Below are 20,599 nucleotides of genomic sequence, written 5' to 3' on the forward strand. Positions count from 1 at the left end.
AGAATGCTGCTGGAAGGACTCACCAGGAACCGCCTTGGGCTGCTGCTGCTGTGCTGACCTGTGACCTGCTGGGTCACTTGGAGGACCTGCCACTAACTGCAGCCCTTTGTGCCGGCCTGTTGCTGGACCCTGCCACCCTGTGCTTCCTTTTGTGTCTCCAGAGGTGGGGTGCTATGGCCCCTGCCCTCAGCAATCAATTACTTACCAGCACTGGGTTTTACAAGCTCCTGTACTGGAGCATAGCACCTGGTGAGCGTTTTTCCTCATTTACTAAGTAATTTGGGAGCGCGTTGCTTGATTCCCTCAAGCGCCTGATGGGCGCTGTACCTGCTTTATCTCCTGCGCTACACGGGCACTTTTTATTTAACTAGGACAAAGTGCAAGGGGAGTGCTTTGTCCGTGTGCTGAGAGGGAGGCGGTGCCTCTGGGGTGAAGAGCATGGAGCAGAGTGCCCTGGGGCACCAGCAGGCACCGTTGATGGAGAAATGATTGCCGTGGCCCAGGCCACCCCCCTGACTGTGTCGACGGGAGGCGAGGCAGTTGCTGGGCACTCGCATGGCCAGAAAAGGGCAGGACAAGACCCCGGTTCCCGAGCTGGCCCAGAGGTGAGGTACTGGAGCCCCAGACATCGGCCAGGCCTGGCGGGAGTGCCGGGTGACGTGACTTCGAGCCTAGAAGGGCTCCGGACACTTTGAACATGGCAGTAGTGTTGTGGTGAGCCACCCCTCCCACCCCCCCCCCCCTTTTTTTTTGTCTTTGCACTCCTCAGGCCCTAGTTTATGTTGCTGCTATTTTCTGGGGGCACCGCAATTTTAGAGGGCATTGTTTTATGGGACAGGTAGAGGCTTCAACGGAGGCTCTGTCCCATGGAGGGCCCGTCTGTGACCCTCACTACTTGGAGCACCAGAGCTCCTATATGTCACCTAGGGGGCTTGGATTACATACCCCTGTTATAAATATAGGTGTGGGGTGCACTTAAAAGATTGTCTTTGCAGCAATGCAGTGATCATATGGTTTTCTCGACGTGCCCCTGGTGCTCTCTGATGCTCTTTTTATGGGCATTTCTGGTGATGTGTACCTAATACTTTGCCACATGTTTACTAATGTTCCTGCTAGGGACATTTACGATAATCCATGTTTATGACTTGCTATATGTTTTCTGATGTTCTTTGTATGGGCATTTATGATATTTTTATGACAAGTGCATTCTTATAGTAATGTGTTCCTGACTACTGCTCCTGTTGCAGAATGATAGGTAACCTGTATGTTATGTATGACTACTGCTAATCCCTGCAGAGTACCACTATTATCTAATGTTCTGACAACATCTTAGGTAGCAGGGTATTACTGACATGTTTGGTCTAGTTATGTTTTGTGCAATACAGTTTATTTTTACATAACTTGGTGTTCTGTTCCCTTTGTGGTGTATTTATTGCGTCACGTGTGTGGGTGTGTGTTGTGCAAATGCTCTACACATTGCCTCCGGGTTAGGCCTTAGTGCTCGTGCCAAGCTACCAAGGGGGTGAAGAGGGGTTATCTTGGACATGCAACTCCCTTGCCCTGACTAGAGGGGGTGGGTTCTGCCTGTCTTAGGTGCGTACCCTAGCCAACCAGAAACCCCATTTCTAACACTCGCAGATCAAAAAACACATACAACGGCCAATCCGTTTTGGCAGTGCGCCTTCATCTTGGCCTATCTACACACATATACTCAAGAGTCACCATTATAGTCAGGCAGGAAATACATGCACATGTGACATACACAAAGCACAGCTTTCACATATGTCCCATAAATGAAGGCCAAACTTCCGTATTATGAGAAAATAAATAAATGTTTTCCATGCCTGAACCCGTGGAAAGTCCCCACAGAAGGAAGAGCTTGAACATTAGCCATTGGGGAGCCTGAATCCACTCTTGAAAAATGAGTGGCAATGCTAAAAAAAACTGTCTCGAAACCAACCTGTCAACCATCTCTCACACCCATCTACCTTCCCATTGTGATTCTCTAACTCGGCTTGCACAAATCCCAAATCCTCGTCTCCGCTGGCAGACAATGCCAAACTCAAGGCGTCAAACACTACACCTCTCACTTATTTCTTTATTCTCTCTTGCAGATGTCATGTGGCTTCATGTTATGTCAATAGGTAAAAGGTCATGAGACATCACGTCCTCCAATATCACGGGTATCAACAGGCATTTCCCATTTTATCTAAATTGAGAGTCCTACTAACACCATGCTGTTATAGCCTGATGCTGAAGGCCTTACTAGCTGGTAATGGCCAGAGCCACAGCTGATGGTCCTCGTGACCCATTACAGCCAGCTCTCAAGCTGATAGAGATAAGTAAGAAAAGCTTTATATGAAAAATGCAAGGATTAGTCGGAGGTGGAGGTGACACGCTTTAGCTGCAAATCTGATCAGAAGTCAAAATAGAAAACAGCCCACATTCACAATAGTTAATCAGTGCTACTAAGAGTTGCTCGGTTATATATGCCTCTAGCAAACTTCTTCCATTAGGAACGGGAAATGTGTGTTCACCCAAATACGACATCTTTATGAATCAATCTTCAATTGCTATGGTATCATCCTGTAACCCAATCTGTAGGTATCATTATTACAGGAGGTACAGTTTCGCTGGCCCCAAATGTGAGAGGGGCCAACGGAATCCTAATTATGGTTGAGTTTTATTGTCCAACCATGCAGTACAAGGAGGGCCCTTTAAAGCAGCTTACTTTAGGGGACTTGGCACACTTACACAGTGTAGGAAAGTACCATCTTGCCTGGCATGTTACCCCCATATTTCACTGTATATATGTTGTTTTAGTCTATGTGCCTGCCAGGCAGGGCCCCAGTGCTCATAAGTATGTGCCCTGTATGTGTTCCCTGTGTGATGCCTAACTGTCTCACTGAGGCTCTGCTAACCAGAACCTCAGTGGTTGTGCTCTCTCTGCTTTTCAAATTTGTCACTAACAGGCTAGTGACTAAATTTACCAATTCACATTGGCATACTGGTAAACCCATATAATTATCTAGTATATGGTACTGAGGTACCCAGGGTATTGGGGTTCCAGGAGATCCCTATGGGCTGCAGCATTTCTTTTGCCACCAATAGGGAGCTCTGACAAGTCTTACACAGGCCTGCCAGTGCAGCCTGAGTGAAATAATGTCCACGTTATTTCACAGCCATTTACCACTGCACTTAAGTAACTTATAAGTCACCTATATGTCTAACCTTCACCTGGTGAAGGTTGGGTGCAAAGTTACTTAGTGTGTGGGCACCCTGGCACTAGCCAAGGTGCCCCCACATCGTTCGGGGCAAATTCCCCGGACTTTGTGAGTGCGGGGACACCATTACACGTGTGCACTATACATAGGTCACCACCTATGTATAGCGTCACAATGGTAACTCCGAACATGGCCATGTAACATGTCTAAAATCATTGAATTGTCACCCCAATGCCATTCTGGCATTGGGGGGACAATTCCATGATCCCCGGGTCTCTAGCATAGTACCCGGGTACTGCCAAACTGCCTTTCCGGGGTCTCCACTGCAGCTGCTACCAACCCCTCAGACAGGTTTCTGCCCTCCTGGGGTCCAGGCAGCCCTGGCCCAGGAAGGTAGAACAAAGGATTTCCTCTGAGAGAGTGTGTAACACCCTCTCCCTTTGGAAATAGGTGTCAGGGCTGGGGAGGAGTAGCCTCCCCCAGCCTCTGGAAATGCTTTGACGGGCACAGATGGTGCCAATCTCTGCATAAGCCAGTCTACACCGGTTTAGGGATCCCCCCAGCCCTGCTCTGGCGTGAAACTGGACAAAGGAAAGGGGAGTGACCACTCCCCTGACCTGCACCTCCCAGGGGAGGTGCCCAGAGCTCCTCCAGTGTGTCCCAGACCTCTGCCATCTTGGAAACAGAGGTGTTTGTGGCACACTGGACTGCTCTGAGTGGCCAGTGCCAGCAGGTGACATCAAAGGCTCCTTCTGATAGGCTCTTAGCTCTCTTGGTAGCCAATCCTCCTTTTCTGGCTATTTAGGGTCTCTGCTTTGGGGAATTCTCCAGATAACGAATGCAAGAGCTCACCAGAGTTCCTCTGCATCTCCCTCTTCACCTTCTACCAAAGGATCGACCGCTGACTGCTCAGGACGCCTGCAAAACCACAACAAAGTAGCAAGACGACTACTAGCAACCTTGTATCTCCTCATCCTGCCGGCTTTCTCGACTGTTTCCAGGTGGTGCATGCTCTGGGGTAGCCTGCCTCCTCCCTGCACCAGGAGCTCTGAAGAAATCTTTTGTGGGTTGACGGAATCTTCCCCCTGCAACCGCAGGCACCAAAAGACTGCATCACTGGTCCTCTGGGTCCCCTCTAAGCACGACGTGCGTGGTCCCTGGAACTCAGCAACTCTGTCCAAGTGACTCCCACAGTCCAGTGACACTTCAGTCCAAGTTTGGTGGAGGTAAGTCCTTGCCTCCCCACGCTAGACTGCATTGCTGGGTACCGCATGATTTGCAGCTGCTCTGGCTCCTGTGCATTCTCCCAGGATTTCCTTCGTGCACAGCCAAGCCTGGGTCCCTGACACTCCTTCCTGCAGTGCACAATCTTCTGAGTTGTCCTCCGGCGTTGTGGGACTCCCTTTTGTGACTTCGGGTGGACCCTGGTTCACTTTTCTTCCAAGTGCCTGTTCAGGTACTTCTGCGGGTGCTGCCTGCTTCTGTGAGGGCTCCCTGAGTTGCTGGGCGCCCCCTTTGTTTACTCCTCCAAGTGGTGACATCCTGGTCCCTCCTGGGCCACAGCAGCACCCAAAAACCTCTACCGCGACCCTTGCAGCTAGCAAGGCTTGTTTGCGGTCTTCCTGCGTGGGAACACCTCTGCAAGCTTCATCGCGATTAGGGACGTCCGTCTTCCAAAGGAAAAGTCCCTAGCTCTCTTCTTTCTTGCAGAACTCCAAGCTTCTTCCATCTGGTGGCAGCTTCCTTGCACCCTCAGCTGGCATTTCCTGGGCTCCTGCCCACTCTCGACACTGTCGCGACTATTGTACTTGGTCCCCTTGTCTTACAGGTATTCAGGTCTGGAAATCCACTGTTGTTGCATTGCTGGTGTTTGTTCTTCCTGCGGAATCCCCCTATCATGACTTCTGTGCTCTCTGGGGGTAGTAGGTGCGCTTTACACCTATCTTTCAGGGGCTCGGGGTGGGCTATTTTTCTAACCCTCACTGTTTTCTTACAGTCCCAGCGACCCTCTACAAGCTCACATAGATTTGGGGTCCATTTGTGTTTCGCATTCCACTTTTGGAGTATATGGTTTGTGTTGCCCCTATACCTATATGCTCCTATTGTAATCTACTGTAATTCTACACTGCTTGCATTACTTTTCTTTCTATTACCTGCATAATTTTGGTTTGTGTACGTATATCTTGTGTATATATCTTATCCTCATACTGAGGGTACTCACTGAGATACTTTTGGCATATTGTCATAAAAATAAAGTACCTTTATTTTTAGTACTTCTGTGTATTGTGTTTTCTTGTGATATTGTGCATATGACACCAGTGGTATAGTAGGAGCTTTACATGTCTCCTAGTTCAGCCTAAGCTGCTTTGCCATAGCTACCTTCTATCAGCCTTAGCTGCTAGAAACACCTCTTCTACACTAATAAGGGATAACTGGACCTGGCACAAGGTGTAAGTACCTCTGGTACCCACTACAAGCCAGGCCAGCCTCCTACACACAGGCACTTTCTGTAAACATAGGATGCCTTCAAAAAGAGTTTGCAGAAGGTGTCAGATAGGACAACCAAGCGATTTCCATTCCCACTTTCATCACACAAAGAAGCCGGGAGACAGCCTCCCTAATTGACGGTGTACCTGCCAAAAACACACAGGAAAACATTCTCTGGCAAAGCAAATAGGTTAGGCCTTTACAAGTCTTCGACGTTTTACTTTTTAAATAAATAAGAAAAAGGCATTAAAAGTAAAAACGCTGCCATCGTAAAGAGCCTTGGTACATAAGTTGACTACGTTTTAGATGGATGTGGACAACCAAAATGCCAATATTCACAGTAAAGATAGCCTGACTAAATCGGTGGACCCACTGCCCAATGTTGTACGCTGTGGTGGATAGAAGCAAAATGTGAATAACACTTGTCCATACAAAGGGATGAAGATGGGCAGCTAAAAGACCCTGTATATATCTATGTATTTTAGTTATGATTTTCTGTTAAACAGGAGATTGATGACAGCTAAAGCAGTCTCTAGGGCAGGCTAAAAACACATGGGTAATGGTAGTCTTAAGCTAAAATGTTCACAGAACTGAAAATGAAATAACATATTCTGGGTATTTTAGGGGTGCGGCCAAAACCGCTCCAGCCTGTTAAGTTAGATCGGCAGTGCTTGTGGCGATATTCCAGGATCTGAGTCACTGCTTGTTTTCTCCAGAAACACTGCCCCAGTTACCAGAGAAAACACACCGGAAGCAAAATCTGTCTCTTTGTACCTTTGAAGCATTACCCTGAAGAACGCTATGCTGCATATCTGCTTCACAAAAAGTGATTCAATTTAACGTTGACATAACAGGGTTCCAAAATCTGTACTTAGGGCCAAAATTGACTCAGACAGGGGAGATTCTCTATGCTGTGACTAATGCGGCAGCCAAGGCGTTCATCATCTGTCATTTTCCTTTAGGAAGGGTGGGGTGAATTGCTGCATTGCACAGCTCCTCGAGATAGGTTGCTCGCTGGCAGTGCCACTGACCTATTGCACGGACAAAGCTCATATGTGCATCGGTGAGCAGTGCCATGTCACACTTAACATCACGAACTCTGACCTGCAATCTCACACAGTGCCACTTTTTGTCACATAATATCAGTTCTCTTCACAGTCTACCGGGCTGATACCACACAGTGGAAGACCATGTGAGATGGAAACCCCTGCTCAATGTGGGTATCCAGCTCCTGTGTGGTTGCAGCCCACAAATGATGTTCACTGGGGATTGTGCAACATCCCCTAAGGCATCAGTGGCAACCTCAGAATCTTGTTTGTTTTTAGAAGGGTATGGCACAGAGACACACCCCAATCTGTGGTGCTACCCGCTCAAAGCTGGTGGAGGTCGAGTGTTAGGTTTAAGGCTCCAGCCTCTCCTCAGATCCCAAGCTTTCCTCTCACATAGTGACATTTCGTTAAAAGTCATCAGGTCTGTAAATCGATGCAGGGGCAAATGTCTCGGACAAGGAAGTCTCTTGCAGGGGCAAGTGTATCAGAGAGGGAAGTCCCTCCCTTACTACCTCAGACGTCTCATGCAGTATCACTCATCAGCATGAAAGTGTATGACAAATTTAAGATATCTAAAAACTGACAGAAACTAGCAGTCACACTTATTGCACTGCCTTTGGTGCTGTATTTAACTCCTGGGAATTCAGAAGTGCCGGGTTACAACAGAACTGATTCAACTTCAACATCAGGTCCTTTGGGTCAAACATTCTCACCCACTTCGTCTGCTGCCACTAGAACTTTGGCCACCCTCCTGGCATGCACCGCCCACTCCAGCTAAGAAAGTCAATTATCTGGGGGGTCTATCTGGAGCATTAACTGTCACTAGCAGACATGTGTAACATATGTTGGACACTTGCTTCTTTCTCCTGAAAGTAGTCAGAAAAAGTCTACCCTTCCTCCATCATAATGTCCACTGGGTGGTAATCCAGGCCATTATTTTGAGTCCTTTGGATTACTTTAACTCCCTTTTCTTAAGCACTGACCAAGGCCTTCAGGGAAAGCTGCAGAAGGTCTAGAATGAAGCAGCCAAATTGGCCCTTTTGCTACTATGCTGCTCCTCTGCCTCCTGAGCCATAACAGCTCTTCACTGGCTCTCAGAAGTAAAACGGATTTGTTTCAAGTCTTTACACTGTTTTCAAAGCGGTTCACCATATTGGGTCAAAATATCGATCAGAAAGATTAATCAATTATACACCATCCCGCTGTACAGGGAGTGCAGAATTATTAGGCAAGTTGTATTTTTGAGGATTAATTTTATTATTGAACAACAACCATGTTCTCAATGAACCCAAAAAACTCATTAATATCAAAACTGAATATTTTTGGAAGTAGTTTTTAGTTTGTTTTTAGTTTTAGCTATGTTAGGGGGATATCTGTGTGTGCAGGTGACTATCACTGTGCATAACTATTAGGCAACTTAACAAAAAAAAATATATACCCATTTCAATTATTTATCATTACCAGTGAAACCAATATAACATCTCAACATTCACAAATATACATTTCTGACATTCAAAAACAAAACAAAAACAAATCAGTGACCAATATAGCCACCTATCTTTGCAAGGACACTCAAAAGCCTGCCATCCATGGATTCTGTCAGTGTTTTGATCTGTTCACCATCAACATTGCGTGCAGCAGCAACCACAGCCTCCCAGACACTGTTCAGAGAGGTGTACTGTTTTCCCTCCTTGTAAATCTCACATTTGATGATGGACCACAGGTTCTCAATGGGGTTCAGATCAGGTGAACAAGGAGGCCATGTCATTAGATTTCCTTCTTTTATACCCTTTCTTGCCAGCCACGCTGTGGAGTACTTGGACGCGTGTGATGGAGCATTGTCCTGCATGAAAATCATGTTTTTCTTGAAGGATGCAGACTTCTTCCTGTACCACTGCTTGAAGAAGGTGTCTTCCAGGAACTGGCAGTAGGACTGGGAGTTGAGCTTGACTCCATCCTCAACCCGAAAAGGCCCCACAAGCTCATCTTTGATGATACCAGCCCAAACCAGTACTCCACCTCCACCTTGCTGGCGTCTGAGTCGGACTGGAGCTCTCTGCCCTTTACCAATCCAGCCACGGGCCCATCCATCTGACCCATCAAGACTCACTCTCATTTCATCAGTCCATAAAACCTTAGAAAAATCAGTCTTGAGATATTTCTCGCCCCAGTCTTGATGTTTCAGCTTGTGTGTCTTGTTCAGTGGTGGTCGTCTTTCAGCCTTTCTTACCTTGGCCATGTCTCTGAGTATTGCACACCTTGTGCTTTTGGGCATTCCAGTGATGATGCAGCTCTGAAATATGGCCAAACTGGGGGCAAGTGGCATCGTGGCAGCTGCACGCTTGACTTTTCTCAGTTCATGGGCAGTTATTTTGCGCCTTGGTTTTTCCACACGCTTCTTGCGACCCTGTTGACTATTTTGAATGAAACGCTTGATTGTTCGATGATCACGCTTCAGAAGCTTTGCAATTTTAAGAGTGCTTCATCCCTCTGCAAGATATCTCACTATTTTTGACTTTTCTGAGCCTGTCAAGTCCTTCTTTTGACCCATTTTGCCAAAGGAAAGGAAGTTGCCTAATAATTATGCACACCTGATATAGGGTGTTGATGTCATTAGACCACACCCCTTCTCATTACAGAGATGCACATCACCTAATATGCTTAATTGGTAGTAGGCTTTCGAGCCTATACAGCTTGGAGTAAGACAACATGCATAAAGAGGATGATGTGGTCAAAATACTCATTTGCCTAATAATTCTGCACTCCCTGTATACAATCTTCAGAGGCCCACCTGGGCCCACCTGCTTACTGTTCCAAGGTTTAAGCAGGTGAATTTGAGTGGTAAAACTTTCTCGCAGAAAGCAGCTAAAATGTGGAACGAGTTTCCTTGTACTGAACATAAGATTCCTATTTGCTGACTTTCAGAAAGCCTTTTAAAAAATGGCTTTTAGTAACTAATTTCTGCCTGTTGCTTTTGGTCTTGTCTATTGCTTAGTTTCCATCACCAGGACACTTCTCAAGGTAACTGTCGCACTTTAGGAATGTTGTAACGTAACAAGTAAACTCGGGGATTATTTGCATTTTAAAAGACCGCACTTTCAGCACATTCTACGCTAAATTCAGCCAATCACTCCCCTCTTTGTATGCGGTGCTACCTGGCTGGTAATGCACTCCGGTGCCATATTATTAGTATGAAGCCAAACCTGCCAACGAGCAAGGTGGCACAGTGAGTCAAATTATATTAGATCTCTTCACACAGCCACCTTAGAAGTCGATATCACACAGTGGAAAAAAGATGAGATGGAAATCCTTGGAGAGAGAAGTTCAAATTTTAAAAAAATAATCAACATATTGTATTTCCCCCGTTGACTTCTATCGAAACAGAAACTATTTCAGGCAGGAGACAGACAATATAATCAATGTTTGCTTTCCAAAACCGAATCCCGCCTGAATCAGGTATGCTGGCATGTACGAGTTGGAGCTCTGCTCAGTTGATGCTCATGTGGGATTTTGCAATCTCTGCAGGACATCAGCGGCGGCAAAGATGATTTTTTTTTGTGAGGAGGAGGCGGTTGCTCTCAGGCAGTGCTCAGTACAAGGATACCCCTCTCCCCATGGCCCAGCCCCCTCAAAATCCCCAATGACTATAGTTAGTCTGACACGTTTTTTTGCGGTTTTATATAGCGCGAACTCGACCCGAAGGTACTGGGGCACATTCATTTTCGGCAGGCAGGGGGAGATTAAGTGATTTGCCTGTATCATAGGATGTTGAGCTGACGCCGGTTCTGGAACCTGTCCCCCCAGCGCCAAATTTGGCAGTTCTGGCCCTTAGTGCCACATCCTCACTTAAGGGCTCAAGGCCCCGCCCCTCCGCCTACTTTCAAAGGGTGAGAATTTGTTTTTTTAATTTAGCAGGCCTGATGAAGAGCTATGTAACTGCAACTATCACACTAGCAGCAAAGTAGGGCACTCGTGGGATCAATTGAGGAAGGGCACTCCCATCCTTTTTAAGACCTTACACTGGGCGTGCCACAGTGCTGCTGGCTCAGAAAAAAAACCTTTTGTTAGAGAGTTCAAAAAAAGGTTATTAAACACACAACTGAGAAAAATGGAAACTTGTTTAGTACCAGAAATCGCCTGGGACAGGCAAATATCTTCAGTTACACAAAGAGCATGATAGCTTGGTGAGTTAATCCTCTAATGAAACATGCAGTCAACTGCAGGTCATGAGTTCCTATCCTAGAATGTACGACTTGGCATTCCATCATAAGAGAAAAAATAAATTGAGAACTATTTGTGTTTTTTTTTTCTTAGTTTTGCAGTTTTAAATATCGGCGGGAGACTCATAGGCAATAGAATTGTTCACATAAAAGTGTGGTATAAACAGGAAGGTATACTGTAGATTACATATGGGAAAGCGAGCACTGTGTATCATGAAGAAGACGGTTCGGTGACAAACAACAGAAGGCACTGCCATAAATTAAGGGCAAATACAAGATACAGGTGAAGTCTAGTGTATTTACTGGTGATGCGAAGCCTCTATGGGCGTGCAGCTCCAAATAAGATGCACACAAATGTCATGGTGAGCTATGTCCCTCAAGATCCAGGATATCCGGAGGATATCTGGTCCTTCAGGAAAAAACAACGCAACTATTCAAAACCGTTTACATGTGAAATTCACTTGTTGAACTCCATCTGAAGATGAAGGTTTGACTCACAAGCTTCCATTATTCCCATTTTCCGTGTTTTCTCTCGTATCTGAACGAACTCTCTCCTTCCTCGCTGTCGCTCACCTTTCCCCGGTCTCTTGCTGACGCTCCCCCTCTGCTCCAATTTAAAAGTTAGTACGGGTATACTCTACTTACAATTAAATGTAGAATAGGGATGTTGTTACATCTTATACATGCTGTTCAATGTATTGCGCAGACCCACGTTTGGGTTGGGTAGCGCTATAAAAAAAAACTCTAAAAAAAAAAAGAACACAAATAAATTAGGTGGGGAGCACTTGCTCTTTACGGTGCTTATCAATGACAAAGGAGCTATTATTATTGAACAAGTTTCCGTCTAACCAACATCCCCAACACCTCTCCAAATATGGGAACTGTAGAGCGCAAGTGCAATAGCTAAAATCGCACTTATTGCACGCAGACAAGGATGGTGCGAGCCTTGCTCACTCCCCGAACCTCAGTAGCTCTTCCGACCTGTAAGGACCACTAGCCATGTCAGGATATCCCCTCGCACAGGCAGGCCCTGTAATATCTGTATTTGGCTCAGCGCCAACTCCTCCATTACAGAATGGCAGCCGTACCCGCCACACCCGGTGCGGATTAAATACGAGCACTGAGAGGGGACAAAAGGAATACAGCAAGGAGCTCTCAGATCAGCAACCGGTTCTAACTTGCTGGCGCGAAGAACCCCGTGGGGCGTGCGGTGAGAAGGCAGCGCCTTCACGTGTGTCTGTGTGTTTGTGCATTAATACTTGTGCTCACAGGCCCCGCATTCCACCGAGTACCGCCTCAGTGCTCGGCTCAGAATCATTCTGTGGGATTAGAACTGCAACATGGCTGCGAGACGCTATGGTGAAGACTGATTTGCTTTAGAGGGGGAACCGGTTGTTGCTTGAGAATCACGGCAATGAAATTTCGGAATAGTGCAGGACAAATATTACATTCTGAAAAAGTTTATGGCAGAATGTTCCAAGTTTATGTAGCACAATTCGCCAACTTTAAAGAACTAAATAGGGTAGGTTTCACATTCCACAAATAACAGAATGCTGCATACAACCGGTCCCGATCTTCACCTTCGTAAATTAAAGAAAAGTATGAGGCCCGTTGTTTTTTTTTCTGGAAAAGTAAGTGGTTTATTGTACTAATACTGGAAAATTAAATGGCCTAATTTTCGAATTCTTGAAACAAATCAGAAGCCAGACTTAACCATTACGGGAAACTCTGGCAAAATTCATCAACTCTTTTTGGTTGTGTCGAAGAACAGTGTAAATAAATTCCCTCTTTCAGAGCCCTGCAAAGAATCACAAACCATGATGGGTTAGACGATCGATCGGTGAGTGTGTGTGGGGAGGGAGCTGTGGGTGTTTCGATCCAGAGAGAGAAACAATCGAATCTTGGTTGGCATAGTGGGGTACAGCGGCTGGCATATTTATAGAGCTACTAGATCCCAGCTTGCGAGTGAGAAAGCCCTGTGAATATTTTAGTCATCATTTAAATTGGTATTGCAATGTTAGATAATTGGCACTCAAAGTGTCACCGATTTTGTAGTAGAATGTCCCCTAAAATAAACTGAAAACACTGATATGTCACACATAAGCAAGCTGAAAAGGTGGCATGTGTGCTTTCACCAAAATCATGCTACATTATAAACTAGTGCAAAGAGGTAAAAGCCAAGTTTGCATAGCTTTAGGAAGCAGTTGGAAAGGAACTGCAAGGCGCAGCGATGCAGGCGAGGGCACGTTTAACCCTGTAGGTATGATGACTAGACATTATTTCTTGCAAAAATGAATGTACACGTGCAAACTCATACATACCCAATGCCCCTTGGCAGATGTCTGTCCGAGTGGCTCCGTCAACGATGAACTGTGGACTGGATACCAATTGCTGAAAAAGAGGAGCTTAGAGTCAACGTTGGCTACCAGGTGGAGAGACAGAGGGGTGGATGAAAAGTAGAATAAAACAGGGCGTCGCCACCACCTTCCCCACCCCTCTCAGCCAGGTTGACAGGATAAAGTCTGGCTTTCTAATGACAAATTTCGTCTTTCAGAAGAAGGTCTAACCGGTCCAGGCACACAACAATCCCAAACCATCCTTTGCATTGCCCATATACCTCCCCCATTGCCTCAACAAGAAATAACCAACAGGCAAATGAAACATTAGTTCGGACGCAGTTCTCTATCACAAGGGATTTTCATTTGTGCATCAAGGCATGCTCACAGCAACGACCAAACCATGTATCCGAAGCAAAGGTATGAATTTCCAGGAAGGCCAATTTACGTGTATGCCCACAATTACACTTACTTAACATGAGCACCCACACATACCCCCCTTCGAGGAATCCACAAATGTATGTGCAAACGGGAGGCCCTAAACATTTGTAGCACCTGTCATTTCTCTTTCAATGTATGGGAGAAAGTAAAGCAGCTGAGAACGCTGAGTACTTCGGTCAACGAGGAGTCACACCAAGAAGACACAAATATTGCTAACTTTCCCGAACGTCACTATCAAGAAAGACTGACCAATATTTCTAAAATAATCTTCAGCACCATACTCAGAGCCGGACTTTTCATCCTGCTACTCTGCCATTTCCCCTGTGTGGTGGGGGTTACAGTGCTGCTTTCATGGCCGGGTAGGCTGTCATGACCCAACCATGGTCCCTTTATAGTCCTAGCCAGCAGCGTGGGGCTCGTTTGAACCTTTTTCCCAGGGTTGATTTTCATTGCCAAACCTTTCTAACCATGTAATAAGTCTAGCTTTGTGGAAGGTACAGAGATTTTGATGGAAAAGGGAGGTCATGAGCTTTTGCCATTGGCATGCCTGGTCATCTGCAGCCAGTGTTGAGACTGAAGGGTGGGTTATATCCAAGCCCAGATTTTAAAGTTAAGGAGGTTTTTTACGGCTGTATTCTGAATCCTCTGTTGTTCCCAAATCACATTGTAGGAGGTTCTAAGGTACTAGCAATTGGCATAGTCTAGGCAGGAAAGTAAGAAGTTGATGGTGACATGTACTTTTTGAGGAAAACCTAGATAAGGGAAATTCAATGTAGGACTCCTGTCTTATCAAAGTATTGACATACAAAAACATAGGGACAATGTCAGTCATCGATTCCTTACTTGTTGTATTGAGTTTGGAGGTAGGCTGAGCTTGTTTAGTCAGATGGTGAACGGGAGGGAAGTCGACCATGTATCCCAGGCTAGTGGTTCAGCATCTGACCTGATTCATTTGAAGTTGTTGATTACGTTAGTAATGGTTGTCAATGCCCTCTCTCTTTTCCATAAATAAACAAGCACTGCCGTTTCCTTCTATAAACGGTTTAAACACATTCACTGGAAACTCAATCCCTCAGTGAGGCGTTCTTTCTTGAAGGAAACCCCAAACTGGTAAGCCTGTCCATACACCTCCACTCTTCTAAATGGGGAACATGACGTCTTTAGCAGTATTTTCCTAGGCTCTTTTTATGGATGCTCACTCTTGTATTAGGAGGCGTGACACTGTACATGCATGCTTACCTTGTTGAATATGAAACAATTAGCTTTTGTGTACGGCTAGCAGAATATCAGGCACTTTGCTAAGTAACTCCATGGGAAGCACATCTTTTTTGCAAAGAGGAATAAAAGCAGAAGCAACCAATTATTACTATTTGGTGCTCTTGCTGATACAAATGTCTCACGTTCAAGATCGCAGCATTCCCCACCACCCAAGTTAAGTTGGTCATGGTGGGGCTGAAAACTTTTACCATTGTTGTTTTTGAAGCAAAAACTCAGAGCAATTTGTACCAGCTGTCCCATTCTACAGTTTCGTCATTTATTTCAAGACCCCCTATATTTGTGCAGCATATCTAGGTAGTAGCCAGTTTGAGGGCCCCTTACAGATGCCACCTTTAACATACCTGTGGCAAGCCAAAGGCCACTGCTGAAAAGGTATCCAAAAAGGTCCTTCTACCATTAAGGAGAGTTCTCTAAATGCCCGAATCTACTGACACCGATTAGTGTTTTGGGCATTGTGTATAGCAGTTTTTTCAAAGTGGCGGGGAGACCTTTCTTCCTCACCCACCGTGTAAGAGAGTGATGAACTGTGTCTGAGTTTTCTCTGTGATGCAGGGTTTTATGTACACTAAGATGGAGACAGCACTTGGATCCTTGCTAGGAGAAACACGAGGAAGCCCTTGGCCCTATCATTTCTGTGTCAGAGAGTTCACAAACGTTCCATATAGCACGTTTGTCACAGAAAATCTCAAAACACGTCCCCAAGGCAGCTCAAATAGCATGCTGGGTGTAGAGACTGTTCAGCCTAGTAGAAGAATACCAGAGCTTTGAATTTTACTCCACATCTCAGGTCTCTCGAGGGTGTGAAAGAGCCAATGAAGATGCAGTGATCTACATAGAGTCCATGAGCCATATCAATAGTCTCCCTCTGAACCTGGCTCAGCTGTGCAACAAAACAGAATATGTCCCTGTGGCTCTAGGTCATGAGTTTTTGACTGTGGACCGAGGTTCATCTTAAAGTTGAGGTGACAAAACCTTTACTTGCGGTTGCAGGCAGTTCTGACCTGCGTGCTGCTTGCCTTTTCAAAGCTGGTATCAACGATGAAGCTCTGACTTCGTCATAACTGGAAAGATGGCCCGAGAGGAGACCGTAGCCAGGGCTGGAATACCAGGGAAGCTGCTCCAACAGTGAACCGGGACTATGATTCTCCCCATTAATCCTACCGGGCTATGCAGGAGTCTAGCAACTACCCAACCTTTTGGTCACTGGGTTCTGAGATCAGAGACTGTGGACCATAAAAAGTCCCTCTACTGAATAAAAACCTTTTCTCTGATTTGGAACCTGGCCAGATCCAGCCAAGTCTGAAAATGGAATACCCATGAATTTGGAATCATTGACCCTGTGAGAATAGCACTATTTCGGATGAAGGTATACGTTCAGGGTGGGTATCTGTAAAGTTAGCAAATGGTGAACCCTGAGTCCACATATTTGTACCAGACAACTCCAATATTGTGAGAAAACATACACTTTTACCTTTGTCAACTACTTTCTGGGATAAAAGGACTTTTAGTCACCCTTGATTACAGAGTAAACATAATGTGGAGTAGCTCAGAAATAAGCTCCTCTGATACATTTTGGCTTCCAAACCTATACCTTGTCCCCTCGTTATGCGCAGGACACCTCTAAAGTATTCAAATGTTGTCCCTTATGTGCTGAGGATTTCCATCCCAATTGCCCCAGGCTGAGCACTTGTTTGATATCTGGGGTAGTTCCCGTTTTATCCTTGATAACTTTTTGCACAAAAGATATCAAGGTTAAATGTGTGTCTTTTTGCCCAACAAGTTGGAGTTCTAATAGTACACATGATTTGCTGAGAAAGTGCAAATAGCTGAAATGAAGCAAAATGTTTTATTTTTATTTTTTATGAGAAATAATCGATCCACAAAAAATGGTAGGGGTTTTGTTTTCTGAAAAGCAGCATCAACAAACTGTCTGCAGTACTAAGCTCGTCCTTTACCTATTGTTCATAAACAGGCATATATGTAAAAACGTTTTTTCATATTTCTGTGGTCAATATTTCACATTTTGCCATAACCACCTACTTGCAGTTTGTGAGTGGAAGGGGTGTGAAACACATAGGTGAACTTGAAAGGCCATACATTTCTGAAAGCAGACAAAATTCTGCAAGGTGTCACTTGTGTAGGTTGCTCATGATTTTCTCAAAGAAATGAATAGTTGAAAACAAACAAAAAAAATTGTGTTAGCAGAAAAACAAAGAAAAGGCAAAATATGTTCCATCTCTACATTTTTACGCTGAAGGCCAATCTACAAAGTAATATGGCATGCAGCCTGTAATATACTTTCAGTCGCAGATGAACTGCGTTTGTCAGTCTCCAAAAACATGCGGTATCTAGTGCCATCAATCAACCTGCAACTCATTGATTTTTCTTTGTGTCTGGATGATGCATACATTTTTAAGGTAAAATCTAATGGACGAAAATGGGCATGAAGGAAAGCTTTCTATTTTTTAAATGTGCCCATGAATCTGAGTCTAGCAATACGGGTTATTCGTTTCACTTTGAATTTAAATTTACCCATAACATCTGGGGATTTTAGAAAATGTGTGCTTTTCTGACTGACATTTGAAAATAAAAAATGTACAGAAATTAAACAAATATAATAACACTGAAATGTTGGCAGATTGCTTCGGGCTTTTTACGGCTAGAAATAGCTCAGAACTCCAACATTCTAATCTTTAGCTCACCTAGGCCTCACAGAGCCCGAGGGGATTTCTACCCCCTGGGGCTCAGTGAGGTCTTTTTTTTAGTTATTTGAACATTTTGCCCTCTCATGGCAGAATGTTCTAATAGCCTTAGAGCCTTCCGTAGCTGGGCTATACCGTCCACTAAAGGCCTACTGTAAGGGTTAGGAAAGGCCCAAAAATCAAGCCATGGCAACGCCAAAATTTTTCTTTTATTACATTGATTCGTGGCAGTGATGTTTACACCTGAGTTGGCCAGCAACCAAAGTCACCAACAAACCTCAGATGTTTTTGAAAACTAGACACAAGGGAAGTACATAGTGATGCAGCTGGTCTTTTCGCACATTTACTATCCTGTAAATGTCAAACTGTGGCTAAAATCACAGGCTTTCCTCATATTTCTGAAAGGTAAATTTCCAGTAGGGAATCAACAAATGTTCTGCTACCCAGTAATACTGTGCTTCTCCCATTATAGATGTTACCCCCACTTGTGTGGATGGGTCAATCCCAGAAGGCAGGAAAATAGCCAAATCATACTGTAGAAACACCTAAACTTTGCTTTGAATTACTATCATTCTGATGATGTAGACGTCTGTGGTATTTGGGTCTAGGGTCGGCCAGTAACCAAGAAACGCTACCAGCCCCAGCCATTGATGATAACTAGACATAGGAAGAAAGAGCAGCATTCTTCTGAAATGTACTTGTCCCGTAAAAAATAAAATAAAAATACACGTCCGTTTTGGTGCCATGCAGTGAGGTAACAAATTAGAGCACTATTCCTATCCTACAGACCTTAGATGTCAGACCCAGAGTGTATTTTGTCAGGGTTTGAATTGTAGAAAGTCTTTGATTATGCCACCCTGTGATTATACCCGACTCAGCACATACCACCTGGGTTCTACGTCTGATAAGCCGCAGAATATTCACAAGTTGTGAGTATGCAGAGGTTTATTTTCTGTTTATGAATGGGCTCTTTTTAGGCTTGATTTCTGATCAGGGTGCAGTTCTGAAAGTGCCAGCATTTTAAAAATGCTTATGTTAGCACAGTTCGAATAGACCATTGTTCGAATCAAACCATTACTTTCTTACTTTATTTTCTAATGAGAAATCCTGTGAGTTGGTGTATATTATTGTGGCAGACATATGTTTAAGCATTCACTTGATTTAAAATAAAAACATTAATTTAAAGTCAGATAATATTTGTGGTCCAGTGCCTACGTTGGCAACTCAGGGTCAACATGACTCCTCATGGTCTGGCGTTCTCCACTTGGCCACATTTTGCAAATTTTGGGCACATCGCTTTACCTCACACTGCATCAGTTTGCAAGTTTGACATAACTGTAAGAAACACTAGCACAGTGAGTAGTTTATACCTGATGAACTCCGCAAGCAATTGTCAGTCATAATGTTTATGGCCTTGAGTCTCAAAGTTAATTATTTATTTAAGTTTGGCATGCACCTTCAGAAGTTGGAGGTGAAGATTTCAATGTAAGCAAATCCACACACAGTAGCTAGAAGCTGGCTTGAAGTGGTATTTCCACACCTGTAATACCCTGTGAGTTATTACACAGCCTCAAACTTTCTTCTTTATGGATGTTCACCAGCTCCTCTCCAATCACCTGGAAAATGTCAGAACTACTCTTCTGGTGAGAGCAGGAATAAAAGCTTTCCATAGTGGAAGGGGACCTCATCTCTTCCCAAGAAAAAAAACGCAAGCTTCTAATTTTTCTACATGCAGAAAATATTTCCCCAAGAGAAAAAAGAAAAAAAAACACCAGTAAATTTGCACCTATTTAGACGATTTCATGCAAAACTGAAATTCATTAAGTTTGCAACGGTTATGGTTTTAAGGCCTGCTTCTGTAAACATTTGTAATTTTCATAAAGTCGTAAATTTGCATAGCTTGAGGCTAGGGGTGTGTTTTTGTGGCTTACCTTGAGAATTCTATTAAAAATATTTAATTGCATGTTACCAATAATGGTTTTACACTGAGACTTCATTTAAAACAATCACTAAACTTTATTTCCATTGTTCTGTATGTATTTGCATATAACCAAGAAATATTCTGGAAGCAATAAAATGAGCATCAAACGTAACTTTGTAAACACGGATACACGTGATTTTAATATCAGATTAAGTGTCAGTAACACAACGTGAGTTTACAGCTGAATGTATTTGGTTAGAGAGCTCAACTATATAGTAAAGGCTTTGCATTAATGAATCATACATAGCATTTGAACATCTTACAAATGATCATACGCATTGTGTCTTGGCAGGAGGCAGTGTACTTTCGCAACAAAGTACAGTGGCACTGGTGCAGATAGAATGAGGAGCCCAAGGACCCTGACTATTTCGGTGTTTGAGAACCCAACCAGCAGTCAGAAGGCCCATTCTCCTTGCTTTCTCTGAGGCCGTGGTAATGATGCAAGGTCACTGTCGGACCTACTTGTTCAGTGAAAGAAATACACACGAAGACTTGTCCTTCACCTCATGCAGTTGTCCCGGACATAGGGATACATGCATTCTACACCGAGATAAACTTCTGGGGAATGTTGTAGAGTGTAGCTTAAGTGGATCATGCTACTTTTTGTTTCTTACCCAGATTGCCCTACAAATGTTAAACTCTGATTGAAATCACATATTTTCTGTGCATTACTGTGGGGGGGTGTTACAGAATCTTCCAGGATCAATACAAGTCCTACTTCCCAGTGTTTGCATACTTCTTGCCATAAAAATGGTACACCACTGTGGGTAGCTTAATAACCGGGACATGAAAGATCCTATATTACAACATGAAAAGATAAAAAAATTTCCTCTGAACTTCAAACATTCTGGGCATGTGGAAAAGTTGTGCTGTTTGGATCA

At 44.3% G+C, this 20,599-nt stretch overlaps 1 protein-coding gene across 1 annotated transcript in view; it reads right to left on the reverse strand.

The window, feature by feature from the left end:
• The window catches only part of CAPN1 (calpain 1), a 332,385-nt gene that overhangs the window by 196,894 nt on the left and 114,892 nt on the right, over window positions 1-20,599 (reverse strand). The window contains exon 3 of the mRNA XM_069208074.1: window positions 13,302-13,371. Coding sequence (XP_069064175.1) covers window positions 13,302-13,371 — 70 coding nt within the window. The remainder of the gene's footprint in view (window positions 1-13,301; window positions 13,372-20,599) is intronic.

This window comes from Pleurodeles waltl, chromosome 9 (assembly GCF_031143425.1).
Source record: "Pleurodeles waltl isolate 20211129_DDA chromosome 9, aPleWal1.hap1.20221129, whole genome shotgun sequence".
In the NCBI taxonomy this organism is placed as follows: Eukaryota; Metazoa; Chordata; class Amphibia; order Caudata; family Salamandridae; genus Pleurodeles; species Pleurodeles waltl.